The 16320-nt window shown below is 52.7% G+C and overlaps 2 protein-coding genes across 2 annotated transcripts; both read left to right on the plus strand.

The window, feature by feature from the left end:
* Positions 1-439: 439 nt before the first annotated feature.
* LOC309837356 (carboxylesterase 3-like) lies at positions 440-3267 on the plus strand (the record flags this gene model as incomplete). Its single annotated transcript, XM_082677819.1, is given in 6 exon segments — positions 440-443; positions 1956-1993; positions 1997-2105; positions 2257-2335; positions 2442-2638; positions 3218-3267. Coding segments are annotated over 6 exon segments (477 nt in total).
* Positions 3268-5623: 2356 nt separating this feature from the next.
* On the plus strand, positions 5624-15276 carry CES4A (carboxylesterase 4A; the record flags this gene model as incomplete). Its single annotated transcript, XM_082677820.1, is given in 8 exon segments — positions 5624-5651; positions 8782-8832; positions 8835-8982; positions 12525-12666; positions 12748-12881; positions 13209-13362; positions 15182-15242; positions 15245-15276. Coding segments are annotated over 8 exon segments (750 nt in total).
* Positions 15277-16320: the final 1044 nt, after the last annotated feature.

Raw genomic sequence — 16320 nt, forward strand, 5'->3', positions numbered from 1 at the left:
GTTTTCTTAATATCATCTTCAGATTGTTCATTGCTAGTGTATAGAAACACAATTGGTTTTTGGTTTTTTTTGTTTGTTTTTTTTTGCGGTACGCGGGCATCTCACTGTTGTGGCCTCTCCCGCTGTAGAGCACAGGCTCCGGACGCGCAGGCTCAGAGGCCATGGCTCACGGGCCCAGCCGCTCTGCGGCATGTGGGAGCTTCCTGGACTGGGGCACGAACCCGTGTCCCCTGCATCGGCAGGCAGACCCTCAACCACTGCGCCACCAGGGAAGCCCTAGACTGCCCCTTAATGAGCACATACTCTCTGCCAGGAACTGTGTTGTGCTGAGCACTGGGACAGGCATTCATCTCCTTTGATCCTCATTACAACCCTGTGAAGTAGGGACTTTCATTATCCTTATTTTACAGATGAGGAAACTGAGGCTCCAGGTCTCATGATGGGTAAAGGGCAGAGGCAGAGCTTGAGCCAGTTGTCTGATCCCAGAGCTTCAGCTATTAAGATTGCATTGTCAGATGTGAAACCAGGTGGACCTGGAGTCAAATCCCAACCCTAGCTACTTGTCCACAGTTATCCTAACCCCTCTGAGCCCATTTCTTCACCTGTAAATGGGGATGATACATCCCACCTATGTGAGCTGTTTAAGAAGGATACTGGATGCTGCATTTGAAGAGTCTACCAAGGAGCTGGTATCCAGGAGGTGCTCAATCTATGTTCATTTCCCTTCTTTGAGACCCCCCAGAGCCCTCCTCATTCACACAACCTCATCACTGCTCTCTGGAGCCATGGGGAGTGCCCATGATTTGTTCTCTCACTAACTTCCTGGTTAACTTCAACTGAGCACGTGCTCCAGGCCAGAATGCTGTGCTTCACATAGGCTGCCAAACAACCTTCCAGGGAGGAGCTACCTTTCAGAGAGGCTCAGCAACCTGTCTGAGGTCACACAGCCAAGCAGTGATTGCAGAGCTAGCATTTTACTCCAGATCTGACCTTATCCCTCCCAGACACCATCTAGAACCCCCAAGGGCAGCAAGTGGCTAGCTCCTGGCACATGAGCCCTGGGACATGAGACAGGCCAGGCAGGAGGGTGTGGAGCTTCTTGGGAGGGTCTGCTGTGGCTGTGGGACCTGAGCAGGCCTCTTGCCCCAGGATGTACCCACTGAGGTGATGCCACCATTATAGATGAATACCTACACAGCAGCTCAGATGGACAAGCCAAATGAGAAGACTTCCAGGAATTGATAAGCAACGTTGTCATGAACATTGAATTTTTCCAGAAACCTCCAAGGTAAGCCTATCCCTGTCTACCTGTCCCACCTTTCCCACCTGGGCCCAGGAGCTGAGTTGTCACAAGTGACATGGTGCCACGCTCCACTGCTACCCCCACTCTCCAGTTCATCTCAGGGATGCAGTGTCACAGCAATGAGAGGCGACTCTGGCAGGGCACTCTGCAGAGGAGAAAACCAAGGCACAGAGAGGTGCAGTGACTTGCCAAAGGTCACCCAGCAGGACTTATCACCAATTCTCAGGGATTCAATTGACTCATGAGTGATTTCTTCTGCTTTCAGCCCTTCTCCTGGGAGAAAAGTCTTGCTTCCTCCAAACCTCATGGCTAATCTCTAACACAGTACTAGAACAGCTCCAGGTTCCTGTCTTTGTGACCTCCGGCAGATACCTAACCCTTCTGTGCCTCAGTCTCCTTGTTTGTAAAATGGCAATAATAATACATAATGAGCGAATCCATAGGTTTTTATGAGGATAAAATGAACAGTGACACATAAAGTGCATGGAATGGTGCTCAACACCTAGCAAGCGCTCAGTAAAGGCTTGCTGTTCATCATTTTGTCATCATCATTATTATTACTTTTATTGGTGTTATGATGCGCCTGGCTTACCAAAGATAGGACCTGATCAGGCTGTGGGTATCTACTTCTCATCCAACCATCTCTCCACAGATTCTGGGGTCTCCATCTTTTTCTATGAGTTCCAGCATTGACCCAGTTCTTTTGTGAAGATCAAGCCGGCCTGGGTGCGGGCTGATCATGGGGCTGAGAAGACCTTCATCTTCGGGAGTCCTTTCCTCATGGATGAGAGCTCCATGCTGGGTGAGGATGAACAGACACAAGATCCTTAGGCTGCCGGCTCCACCAGGGTAGGGCGGGGCATGCAGGAACAGAGGTCTCAGGTCATCAGAGGGGACCCTTGAGTCTCCTCCAGGACCCACGTGACCTTGATCCAGGTCTGTCCCTCTCATAACCTTTCCAGAAGCCACAGGGGAGGAGCAGGAGCTGAGCCTCACCATGATGGCCCAGTGGACCCACTTCTCCTGGACAGGGTGAGTAAGCAAAGAGGCATGCCTGGCTTTCGGCCTAGACTACTCAGATCTGCCTCCCAGGGAGCAATACAGGAGACCTTTGTCTTCATTCATTCCTCCCAGCCAGGGATCCCAATGGCAAGGGGCTGCCTCCTTGGCCCGCATTCAACTGTTCAGAGCAATACCTGGAAATCAGCCTGGTGCCACGGGTCAGCCAGAAGCTAAGGAAGGCCCGACAGCAGTTCTGGGCAGAGACACTTCCCACCAAGATCGGGCAGTGGCAGCAGAAGCAGAAGGGCAGGAAGGCCCAGGGGGAGCTCGGAGGCAGGTCCTGGGTCTTCTGGGCTGGGGGCCAACCCGAGGGGTGGCCACGTCCCAACAAGGCAGCCTCCTTCACCCCTGCTAAGAGACTTTAACCCAAACCAGGCTGATGGGTGGTCATGTCCCTTAAAGCATCAGCCCCTCCATGACTCCTTTGACATATCACCTACTTCCCATCTAGGGGGCCTTGGCCCAAACTTCTCCTTCTTCCCACTTGCTTCATGGCGAGGTCCAGCTCATACCTCAAGCTCCCCAGAGGACCCTCCTCCTCTAGGAAGTCTTCCCTGCCTTCTCTGGTCCTGGCCCTATCTGTGTCCATTACAGCATAGCCCACTCTAAGCTAGCATTGTCAGTGTCAGTGTTTCTGTCCTCCTCTGAGAAGCTCTCTGAGTGTGGAAATCAGCCTGACCCCACTCTGCATCTCCCATAGTAGGATCAGTCAGGACTTGGAATCAGAGGATGCTTGGTGAGTGAGTGAAAGACTGAGAAAGTGTGAGAACGGTGACTGCTGGACTTGAACCCAGGCCCTTTAGGCACCACAGCTCCGCTTAGCTCTGCACAGGTGTTGTCTTCCCTGACCAGAAGAGTGGGCGGACTCCGACGGCAGAGACCTGGAGTCAGAGGAGTCCTGAGGCATAAGGGGATCCAGCCGAGAACAGATCTCAGGCCCCACAGGCCTCTGACTAGGGCTGAGGGAAGTCCCTTTGTCCGTGCTGCCCAGTCTTGGCCCTTGTACAAGGCAGAGCAGAGTCCAGCAGGGCCAGAGCCCTGACCCTTGGACGTGAGATGCAAGCTTCCCAGCGCCAGCACCTCACCCCTTTATGGCCTGCCTGGGCTCTTTCCTCCCGCTCCAGCTAGGGAAGATCACCTTCTGGGCTGCTTGGCACAGGTCGCGGAGCACCCACCGGGACACAGGAGAACAGGTTGGGGGAGGCATCTGGACTAGTGCATCAGTCAGGCTGTTGTCACGAGGTAGACGAGGTCTACCCACTCAGGCTACAACAGGTAAAGAGCAGCCAGAGGTTTTTGAGTAGGGGGGCACACATTTCTTTTTTTGAGGATCAATGCACCGTTCCCTTGAGAAATCTGGATTTTAATACATATCACAATGACTTCCCCTGCCCCCGCTGAATCCCATCCTGCCGACTCTGGTCCCACACATACCCTTCCTCAGTCTGACTAAGTTCCTGGCTGCTGACGGTTACATGAAAAACACTTGCAGGTGAGACCAGTTGTGTTTGGGGAAAGTTTATTTGGGGCAGAAAAGAGAGTCATAAACCAGAGGGGTTCTGAGTCGTGCCATTCCTCTGCTCAAAAGCTCCCTGTGGCCCTGGGGCAAGTTCAAGTTCTTTATACTGGCCTTGAAGGCCTCCTATTCTTCTCCCCTCTTTCCACCAGGAAACTTGCCCCCACAAGCTGATAAGAGAGCCTGACAGGTTAAACAGGCCCCATTCACAGTGTGTCACCGGGACGTAAAGGGCTATAGGCGTGAGGAGGCATAGACCGGCTGTGACTTGGGACAGGGGAGGAGGGACATCTAAACTGAGACCTGAAGGACAAGCAGAAGTTGCACAGGCCAGAAGAGTAGGCTCGAGGGATGGGAACAAAGAGGAAGGGTGTTCCTGGTAGAGAGAACAGCAGGAACAAAGGCCTGGAGGTTGAGATGTGCTGAGAAAACACAGTTGTGTACATCTGGAGAGGCCAGTAAAGACCAGACTGTGAGGACCCTTGTGGGCTGGACTGGTAACCCGGGGATGACATGAACAGGTTGGAGGTTGTGGGTGAGAGCGCGGACAGGGAGAGCAGGGAGGGGGTCAGTGGGGGCTTCCGGGTAGGTGGAAGGCACTGGTGGGCTCTAGATTTAGAAGCGACAGGCAGACCTGGTATCCAAGGGGACACAAAGGTGGGAGAAGGAAGACTTCCCGGGGCTGCATGGAGGCGGGCAGGACTGGGCTGGGAATCAAGGGCTCGGTTTTGACCATGCTGGATGTACAAACAGGCCTCTTCCTGCGGGCTTGAGGGTGCAGCACACCTGGCAGCCACGGGGAGGCAGGGGTTGTTGGGCGGGGGACGTCACCAGCTTTGGTGTCACCATTGCCAAAGGGCTCTGAGGGGTTGGGCAAGCCTGCCGGTGAGGCCTCAGACCCTGTCTCACTGCCAACTTTCCCTGCCTCTCCTCCTCCTCCCCCCAGCTTCTAGGATTTTCTCCTCACTGGGAGGGAGGGGAATGGCCTGGCACGGCCCCAGTGGCTTGGGGGAGTGCTCAGACAAGGGGTGCTCCTGGGATTCCAGTCTTCTTGCCTCTCTATTCTCCTTTCCCTGGGCCACTACTCACGGAACTCCCCTCCCCTGCCGGCCAGGGCATCCTCCATCCACCGATGGCCCTGCCCCAGGACCCAGCAGCCACAGAGCTGAGGGGAGCAAGCCAGGGGCACCCACAAACTCAGACGGAACAGGCCCTGCAGGGCAGGGACTGGTAGACCCAGGGAGCCTCTCCGTGGCAGGGTGACAGGAAGGGTCCTGTGAGCACTGTGAGTGTGTGAGCACCAGGGGGTACCGCAGGATCAGACGTGCACACCTGGACCCAGCCACCAGGCAAGGGACTGGTAGATGCTCCCAGTAGACACAGGCAAGCATGTACATACCCAGCGCCAGACATAGATACTCACACACAGAGGGACAGGCCAACAGCTCAGCCTCTCCTGGGGGCAGCAGGGCAGGGACATTTAGACGTCTGGGAGGATGGGTGGTAGAGAGCTGGGAGTGTGGACATTTATATTTACATTTTTATAAAATGTATCTTATAATTTACATAATTTTATATGTTTATAATTGTATATTTATATTCTTTATAAAATTAATATTATATAAAATTCGTATTATATTAGTATATATATATTAGTGTATGTGTGTGTGTGTGTGTGTGTGTGTAAAACCATCATGTAACCACCAACCAGATCAAGATCTAGAACATTTCCAGCAGCCGACATGCCCCTTCCCAGTCAATACCCTCAAAGTAACCACTGTTCTGACCTCTATCATAAATAAGTTTTGCCCATATTAATGCATTTTAAAAAATGTTTTTTTTGGCCACATCACGCAGCATGCATGATCTTAGTTCCCCGACCAGGGATCGAACCTGTGCCCCCTGCAGTGGAAGCGGAGTTTTAACTGCTGGACCACCAGGGAAGTCCCTGCATTAAAAATTTTTTTAACTTGAGAGAAACTTCGCTAAAACCGCTTTTAGCATTTTGGCACATTTTCTCTTAGTTTTTTTATTGCATATTTGTATATAGCTGTGATATTAGCATGCATACAATTTTATACTCTGCTTTTATTCACTTAAAATCATACCATAAACAATTTATAACTTAAGTTTATAGTTATATTTATGTTGCCTGGTCCCCAGATACAAATAATGCTTCCCGTACTCACGATAGCATATATGACTATGGTTCATAGAAGTCTTTCTTTTAATGCGTTTCTGACTATTTTCATAAGGGTGGGACCCCTTATGAAAATAGTCAGAAAACTATGTGAACATTTTATGGCTCTTATACATTTTGCCAAATTATTTTCCTGCGGTGGTGTATCAATTTATCCTACACTAACAGTATATGTGAATATCCTTTTCATTGTATCTTTGCCACAATTGGGTGTCACCATTTGTAATTTATTAGTGGGAATTGTGACTCCTGGTTTTAATTAACATTTTATGACTACTAAAAATGTGGAATATTGTTTTCATAAGTGCTTACATATTGCCTCTGGATAGCAGAGCTGGGATGGAGACCACTCCACCTCAGCTCCTGTTCAGGGGTGTAGAGCACTCTGTCACGTGCTTAGGTGCCCCCAGTGGCTGGGGTGAGGGTGAGTAAAACACTACTGTTGGGCTTCCCTGGCGGTGCAGTGGTTGAGAGTCCGCCTGCCGATGCAGGGAACGCGGGTTCGTGCCCTGGTCCGGGAAGATCCCACATGCCATGGAGCGGCTGGGCCCGTGAGCCGTGGCTGCTGAGCCTGCGCATCCGGAGCCTGTGCTCCGCAAGGGGAGAGGCCACAACAGTAAGAGACCCACGTACCACAAAAACAAAAAACAAAAAACACTACTCTTTAGAGCAGAACTCTGATGTGAGCCATTCTGTGTCACTTTGGGCAAGTTATATAACCCTTTGAACTTCCATCCATGTTTGTGTAGTGGGAACATAGTAACAGTTACCTTAGAAATGTTTTAGGAGGATGAGGTAAAAATGGTACATAAGTGTTTGGCACAGCGCCAAGCTATAATCAAGGCTCAGTCAATCACAGTCGTTGGCTATTCAATAAGTGGACCCAGAATTCAGGGCAAATCTGGGTAATATGATAGACCTTGGCCTCCTGGCTCTGTCCTGTGAGACCTCAGGCTGGTCACTGATCATCTCTGGGCCTCCAAGCCTCACCCCACTTCTCCCAGGGCAAATGAGAAGCCTATGTGAGAGGACCATGTGAAAGGGCTTTGTAAATTGCAAAGGGCTACATACACAGAAGAGATTTGAGATGGCCCCATGCTGCCACTGACCTGCCTCCATGCCTGAAGGGCCACCATTACAGCCAATTCTTTGTGCCTGGATATTGCTTATGTAAGACCAGGAGAGACCTGGGGATGTGGGCAGAGAGGTATTTTTGGCCATCTGCAGCTGGGGTGTGAGGGCGTGTTCACACCATACCAATACCAAATGCTGTTCCAAACAGCAGTTGTGTCAAAGTCTCCTAGAGAGGGTTGTAAATCTAATTTCCTGATGCAACCTGAGAGTCCCTTACAGAGGGTGTAGGGGGGACCTAAGAATCTGAATTTCCCAATGATTCCCCCAGGTGATTCTCATGCACAATCAAGTTCAATAAAATTTGGATCAGATTTGCCTTCTGTCACTTTGCAGAGTGAGCCTCCAGGGGACCAGGGCACAGAAAAATTCAGGGCTTTTTTTTTTTTTTTGCCATGTGGCTTGTGAGATCTTAGTTCCCTGACCAGGGATTGAACCCGGGCCCTCGGCAGTGAGAGTGCAGAGTCCTAACCACTGGACCACCAGTGAATTCCCAAAAAATTCAGTTTTGATAAATGGGGTGGAGGAGAAAGAAAGGACAGGGGTGCTTCAGGAAGGGGCAACAAATGAGAGGTCTCAGTGACCCTCGGCAACAGGAGCGAGGCAGGGTGAGGGCGTAGAACAAGAGGTGTCCATTGGCAGAGTCTAAATTCAACTTGGTGTAGTTTGTATCCATTGCAAGAGCTAGCTATGGTGCAGGTATGCTTGTAGTGTACAGATGTGAATGTATGCTACATATGGATACACTGTAACCTATATATAACTATACTTATATGCATGTGGGCACACATTTTTTAAAGATTAATTAATTTTTAACTTTATTTTTGGCTGTGTTGGGTCTTCATTGCTGCGGGCGGGCTTTCTCTAGTTGCGGTGAGTGGGGGCTACCCTTCGTTGAGGTGCACAGGCTTCCCATTGTCGTGACTTCTCTTGTTGTGGAGCGTGGGCTCTAGGCACTCGGGCTTCAGTGGTTGTGGAGCCAGGCACGCTCCACGGCATGTGGGATCTTCCCGGGCCAGGGCTCGAACCCATGTCTCTTGCATTGGCAGACGGATTCTTAACCACTGCGCCACCAGGGAAGCCCTGGGCATGCATTTAACTCTTGTGTTCCCCCATGGTTTTTTTTTTGTAAATGAGCTGTGTTCATATATACCCACGTGTGTATAAATCTGCATGTACGTGTAAATATTAATGTGAGTGTGGATATATGTATGAGAATGCATATATGTGTGTGATTTCTTCCCAGAAAAATGCCAGGCAGATGTTAGCAACAAGAAAGATATATAGTCATACCAATATCAGACAAACAGAAATCAAAATAAATGACACATTTATTGACATTAAATGACCAACCGAAAAGTATTCATATAACAGACATGAACTTTTACGCATCTACCAACATAAATTTGAAATCTTAAATCAAGTAACGATAGAGAAAAATACTAAGAGGAACACAGAAAAAGAAGACACATACACAACTGTGAAAAGCTTCAAGCTGGTGCTGGTGCCTGTGGCAGATGGGCCAAGGTGTTTTCGGTGTCCAGGGTGACCCTTCTTCTCTCTTCCTAGGTGCCTTGCATACCAAGGAGCCTCTAGTGGTTACCAAATATGGGACCCTCCAAGAAAGCAGGTACACGTGGGGAAGACACCCATCAATGCCTTCCTAGGAGTTCCCTTCTACAGACCTCCTGTGGGTGCCTGCAAGTTCACTGCCCCAGAACCCCCAGAGCCCTGGGAAGGAATCAGAGATGCTACCACCTATGCCCCAGTGTAAGAGCCAGAGGACTGTCAGCTGGGATGTGGGCAGACCCTGAGGAAGGCGGTGAACCTATGCCTGCCTCTGGGCCGGGGTTTGAACAACCCACTGAGAAGAGTGCTCTGTGTGGCCACAGGCAGTCCTGGCAACCATTCTGGGCCTCAGTTTCCAGACCTATATAATGAAGTGGCTGGTCCAGATGGTGTTTAAGGCACTGATAATGCTGTTCTTGATTCTCTCATGGGAGAGCTCCAGGCAAGGAGGAGGTGCATACTGACTGTGCCCCGAGGACCTGCTGGGGAGCTGAGTTTCCCTAAATGTGTGTGAGGAGCAGTAACACACACACACACACACACACACACACACACACACACACACACACACACACGGAGTGAACCCTGAGCTCTTCCCTCTTCCTTGGTGCTTGAACCTAAGAACAAGCCCACGTGGCACCACCAGCCCTTCCCCGCAGAAGGAGGCCAAAATGGGGAGGGCATGGGCTCAGTTTCAGTTTTAATGTCCCAGGGTCTCAGTGCAACCTCTAGCTGGGCTCAAGCCCTGAATCACATGAGCATGTTGGGACAATGGCTGCCCTTTGACGCACTGGGCTTGGCAGTTTACCAAGAACAAGTGTATTTACTGTTTACATAGACCATTGAGTAACCCACTGTCCAGAACATTCTGTGGTGAACATTAACAATGTTCAGCATCAGTTGGATAAAGTATTGGCTTTAGAAAAATGTCTACTGTGAGAACCTGGGTGTCAGGTGATATAGAAAACTACAACTACCACACTGGATGTCTAGTTGTTAAAAACACGGTGTCCACTGTTATTTTTTTTTTTTTTTTTTTTTTTTTTTGCGGTACGCGGGCCTCTCACTGTTGCGGCCTCTCCCGTTGCGGAGCACAGGCTCCAGACGCGCAGGCTCAGCGGCCATGGCTCACGGGCCCAGCCGCTCCGCGGCATGTGGGATCTTCCCGGACCGGGGCACGAACCCGCGTCCCCTGCATCGGCAGGCGGACTCTCAACCACTGTGCCACCAGGGAAGCCCCAAAACACGGTGTCCACTGTTAGAACATGATTGACTGTTACTAGAACACTGGCATGTTGGTTGTTAAAACACTGGCCATCACTGAGAGAAACCAAGGTATTCTGAACATTGTGTGACTGTTATTTGGAACTCCATGGATCAGGTGACAGAAGATGGAATAACCATTGTTAGAACCCTGAGGATCAGGGGTTTAGAGATTGGGGTGTCCCTTGCATAGAAGTCTGGGTGTCAGTTGTTGGAACATGGGCCATGAGCTGTCAGACATTGGCTGTTTGGAACACAGAGTGTTAGATGTAAGAATGTGTGGATGGCTTAGAACAGACTGTGGGGTGGCAATTAAGTGGGGAACAGGGAGAGAGGAAGCTGTTACAGAGATGGTGGCTTCCACCAGAGTAGTTATAGTGGAGGTGGTGGGAATGGTCAGGCTCCAGATTTATTTTGAAGGTAAAATTGACAGGATTTGCTAGAGAATTGGATGTGAGCCACGAGGGAAGAAGAATAATCAAGGATAATAACTAGTTTCAGGGCAGAGCAGCAAGGGGACTAGAGGTACAATTTACTGAAATGGAGAAGACTAGATCAAGAGCAGGTTTGGGCAAAACAAGAGTTCATTTGGGGGCGTGTTAAGTTTGACATGTCTAATAGATATCCATGTAGAGATGTGGGGTAGGTAGTCTGGATAAATGGAGCTGGAAGGAGACTGGTCATCAGCAGGTTAACAGTGTGAAGCCCTAGGCCTGAAGGACAGCAGCTCAGGAAAGAATAATCAGCATGAAAAGAGAAATGAGGGTTGAGGCCTGGGGCGCTCTCCAGCTTAGGCCAGGAAGAAGAGGAGGTGTGAGGTGGCAGAAAAATCATGAGAGTGGGATTACAGAAGCCCAGAGAAGGAAAGCTGTTCAAGAAGGAGAGTGTGGTCAACCATGTAGAGGGGCTACCAGGGCAAGTAAGATGATGAGAGAGATTTAGCAAGATGGAAGTCACTGGTGACCTGGACGAAAATGGCTTTGGTGGCGGGTTGGGGACAGCTGCCTCAAATGCTTATAACCCCTGTTCTAGGCTGTAAGAGGCCTGGCTTTCCTGCTGGGATGCTGCATGTGATTTATTGGACAGCATCCTAACGACATTAGCTGCTGCCGAGAGGTCAAGCAAGGAAGGCCGAAGACAATCTGTAGAGACAGAGACAAGCTGCCTGCTCGTGACCTTGGAGAGGCTGGTGGGGGCGGAGGGAAGGACAACTTGTTGAAACATTTGGCCTTGAGGGGAAGAGAGAGATAGCATAGTTGTTGAAGAAGGTGGCTGGTAGAGGATAGGTTTGGACCAAGGTATGTTGAAGTGCTGTTGGGAAGACTGAAAGGGAGCAGGTGATGCTCTAGGGTTAGGGAGGTGGGAGTGGATTACACCTATGTTCACACACACATACACACACTGAAGACAGGCTGGGACAAGAGAAAGGAACAGAGGAATAGGTAGACAGTGATTCCTGCATTCAGTCAAATGGGCCCAGCCCCAGCTGTTATAAGAATAGCCACCCTCAGGGCTGGGCCAGCAGGGAGAAAAGGCAAGGTGGACCAATAGCCTAAGTTCCATAAGTATACCAGATGTCCACACAGTGCAAGGCACAGGGCCAAGTGCCAGGAATCAGATGAATACACCTACATCCCTGCCCTTTGGGAGTAAAAACAACCAATCAAAATAACTCCAACCCGGTGTTGTAGTCAATGGTGGATAGAGCTTTGGGAAGCACAGAGGGGAAAGTGCCCAGCAGGGGGCGCACCACTTAAGCTGGACCTTAAATGTGAGTAGGAGTTTGCTGGGCCGAGGAGAAGGCATTTGGTAGACAGAACAAAAGTACAGGGGCTTGCAGGTGAGAGGCAAGGGGTCATGTGTATTTGGAACAAAGAATGGCTGGGAAGGAGATGGAAAGGAGGGCCTAGGTCAGTGTGGGTGCATGAGGGCAGGAGGAGCCAGGGAAGGTAATGAGGAGGGGAATGACATGGTCAGATTTGTGTTGTCTATCAATCTCTCTGGCCAGCATGTGGAGGATGAGTTGCAGGGGAGATGAAGAGGCAGGGGCAGAGTCCTGACCAGAGTGGTGGTGGCCTTCACAGGGCAGCAGCCCTGAGATGGACAGAGGGGGCCTATTCAAAGGTTGTTTGTGAGGCAGAACAGAGACTGAGTGGAGGACAGGGCATGAAGGAAAGGAGGTGCCCAGGGCACCCAGGTTTATGGCTTGACAGCACCAATGTGTCTCCAGCAGGAGCAGGGAACCGCTTCCCAGGCAGACCCATAAGGCAAGGCACAGGCAGGGGGTGCCAACCTGCCTCCCATCCCTGGACCTAACGTTGGTGAAGGCTGCTAGGACACGGATACACACACGCACACACATACACACATATTGCCTGGATTTTGCTTTGGGTTCTGGCCCCTCACTGCAGAACCTGGGTTGAAACCACTCTCCCCACTATTCTCGCAGTGCTGGGCCCCAACTCACATCGTGCCCACAGGTGCCTTCAGGAGTCCTGGGGGCAGATCACCTCCATGTACTTCAACACACACAAAAAATACAAGTGGCTGCATTTCAGTGAGGACTGTCTGTACCTGAATGTGTACGTGCGAGTAGGAGCGCTCGGGGACCCTCTGCTGCCTGTGAGTACTCAGCCTTCAACCACGCACCATCCCACTCAAGCACCCCACTGTCCCGCTCAGGCCTCAGCCCTTCTCGCCCAGGTGATGGTCTGGTTCCCAGGACACGCCTTCCTCGTGGGCTCCGCTTCCACGTATGATGGCTCCAAATTGGCAGCCCGGGAGAAAGTGGTGCTGGTGCTTCTGCACCACAGCCTCGGTGTCCCGGGCTTCCTTAGGTGGGCGGGGCCGGGAACCCGAGGCGGGGACTAGGGGCGGGGCCTCCTCTGGACTTGGGCTCAGGGAGGGGAGAGGAGAGGATTGGGCGGAAGGAAAGGGGCACGCCCTATGGGGCGTATCCGCGTGAGGGGCGTGACAGGGGCATGGTCTAATGCTTGTTGGAGCAGACAGGTGCTTGCTACCGCCTCAATGGGGCGGCGCCCAATTATAAGGAAGGAGATGCGGTGGTAAGACCCAGTCTCTGAGGGACACAGGGGGCGAGGCGGGGGCCCCCAGCACCCAAGCGTCGGGGCTCCGGACCCTGATCGTGAGCCCCGCGCGCTCAGCACAGGCGATAGCCAGGCCCGCGGGAACTGGGCGCCGCTGGACCAGGTTGCAGCTCTGCGCTGGGTGCCGAAGAACATCGCAGCCTTCGGCGGAGACCCAGGTTGGGTGACCTTGTTTGGCCAGTCATCAGGGGCCACGTGCATCTCGGGACTGGTGAGTGCAGTACTCAGATAGACCAAAGCAGGGACGCAGGCCCGCATGGCCTACGGGTTCTGCACAGATACATGTGAAGATTTGCATATGCAAGAACATTCCGGTCCACAGACCTGCCCTCACCCCTGCCATGGGTACCGCCCCGCACAGCCAAGGATGTCCATTACATTCAGGGAGCACTGATGAGAAAACCAAGCCAGCCCAGGAAGGGCAATGCTAACACTATGGATGTGGTGGGCCATAAAGATCACCCAGCACCTCCTGCCCCTCCACATTTCCCCAGAGCTCTATGCCTGAAACAGAGGCCCCCATCTGCCCTCTGGGCAGGGTTGGGGCCACCAACCAGGCCTGGGAGTCAGGCCTGGGCTAGAGACTGGGCTTTGCCCCTGACTCCTGGGGTACCACTGACCTGGAGTGTTCCTGTACTGTGGGTGTAAGGTCAGGTGCCCTGCGAGGGACATGTGGCTGGGCAGTGAGCAGGGACCACATCACACAAGGCCTTGTGGGCCACAATAATAATGCTCAAACACTGGAGCACATTCCATGTGCCAGTCACTCTTCTAAGCACCTTAGATGTATTCACTTGTTAATAACCTCAACAATCCAAAAAGAAGAGTATTCCCTTTCTTCCCTCTGCAAAAAGAGAAGTCTTCTCCACTCTACAGATGAAGAAAGTGAGGCCCAGAGAAGTTAAGCAACTTTATTGAAAATGCACTGGAGAGCAGGGAAAGTTTTTTTTTTTAAGGTCAAGTCTTGTATTTATTTATTTATTTTTGGCTGCGTTGGGTCTTTGTTGCTGCATGTGGGGGCTACTCTTCGTTTCAGTGCGTGGGCTTCTCATTGTGGTGGCTTCTCTTTCTGCGGAGCACGGGCTCTAGGCGCACGGGCTTCAGTAGCCGTGGCACGCGGGTTCTAGAGCGCAGGCTCAGTAGTTTTGGCGCACGGGCTTAGTTGCTCCGCGGCATGTGGGATCTTCCCAGACCAGGGCTCGAACCCGTGTCCCCTGCATTGGCAGGCGGATTCTTAAGCACTGCGCCACCAGGGAAGTCCCAAGCAGGGGGAGATTTTAAGCAGGGGAGTGACACAATCAGATGTGCATTTAGAGTTGGCTCAGTCTGCTGGAACTGGGTTAAAAAGAAGCACAAGCAGAGGCTTGGAGACCAGCTTGGGGTGGGGGGTGGCATATCTAATGGGGGCTGTTTCTGAAATAGAGGTAGAAAGGATGGACAGTAGAGGATGGCTGCAGAGTGATGCAGGAGGCCAAGTGGACAGGACAGGGGCAGCTGCAGCATACGGATGACCAGAGGATAGAGGGAAGGCCCCTGGGGCTAGGTGGATGCTATGGGTAAGGTGTGGTGTGCTAGGTGTGCCAGGGTGTGGCTGGAGCAAGTTTTGGGCACATGAAGTCTGAGGTGCCCAAGGGACAGGATGGGGGTCTCAGATATGGTTGTTCCCTCCAACTTGGGCAGCAGAGAAAGGCTAAGAGCTCTCAGTGCAGATAATTGGGGCCCTGGGAAGCATATGGCCCCCTCTCCCACACTGCTAGCCCAGCAGCAGAGGGAGGCCCTTTCTGGTTGTTACACCAGCAGAACCACTATAACAACACTAGATCCCCTCTGGGACCCCTGGGGCCCGTTGAACAGACGAGAACAAGGATGCCCAGAGACAGGACGGCACTGGCTCTAGGTCTAGGACTCCAGCCCAGAACTCCTGACTCCCTCCCAGCTTCTGCCCTCTCTGAGCGCCTTCAGGCTGCCCAGCCATGGCCAGTGGTCCCCACTTTTGCATCTCATGGGTGCAATTCTCCCCACCCCTGCAGGTGACATCACCCCTAGCCTGGGGTCTCTTCCATCAGGCCATTTCCCAGAGTGGCACCGCAGTGCTAGAGTCTTCATCACTTCATCACCTGGCTGAGGTTTAGTTGGGCTTGATTCACGCCAGTGCCTACAGGGGACATTCTGCCCTGAGGATCCAGGCTGGTCCAGACCTGCTTCTGAGGGTCCCTCAGTTCTCCCCTCCTCAGGCTTTCTCACACAGGTCTGGGGAAGGGAGTTTCTCCAAACAGCCACCCAGAAGCTATGCTTCCCCAAATTAGAGGGAGAGCAGCTGAGCGGAAGCCAGTCAGGCTGCAGCAGCTGTGAGGATCATAAAGGACTTTGGGAAACTCTAGGACCTTCTCTAGGAATTCAAGCAAGAACTCCGGTAGGCAGCCTGGATGGTGAGCTGGGCCCCTGCCTCCCATCGTCCCTGCCTCATACCCTCCCCATCCGCCCCGGAGGGTACCTCTCTTCCTGTCTGCTCCTCGCGGATGGCGCTCCTGAATGAGGGGGTTGGAGAGGGCTACCCACTGCCCTGTCTCCACCCTGTCTTCATGCCTTCGCTGGGATCCCCCGATGGCCACCCAGAGTCCTTCCTAAATCCCCTGCCAGACCCTACCCCGCAGGGAGCGGTTCTCAGAACTGATTAGATCTTGGTGAAGACCCCAGGACAATTCTGTGGCTTTTCTCCAAGTTTACCTCGGCTCGCCCGGGCCACTCTGAGCACGGAGGCGCACCGCTGCAAAGCTGGCCTAGGAACCGGGCGCGCACACGCGTCTCCTGCGGGCCCCTGCGGCTCAGCTCGCCCCTTCCTCTCCTCCAACACCCCGAGATCCCCACCCACTGAAGCAGCAATCACCGGCCGTGGCGGCTGGGGAAGGGCCAATTAGTGCGGGAGACGCAGCCCCTCGGCTGTGCCCGCGCTGACCGCAGCCCCGCAGCGCCGCCGCCGCCGCCTTCCCTGCCCGGCAGACAGCGCCAGCCGCCTGGGAGCCCCGGGGGACGCGCCGTCCGGCCTCCAGCCAACTGCAGTGATGGATCCAGGCGCCTGGCGTGGGGCCAGAGCCCGGGCGGACGCGAGGGCGCCGGGAGCTGCAACTCGCCACCGCTGGGTGGTGGGGGTGAGCGGAACGGGGCCTCC

The sequence above is a fragment of the Grampus griseus genome (genome assembly GCF_964374135.1).
Source record: "Grampus griseus genome assembly, chromosome: 19".
Classification (NCBI taxonomy): domain Eukaryota; kingdom Metazoa; phylum Chordata; class Mammalia; order Artiodactyla; family Delphinidae; genus Grampus; species Grampus griseus.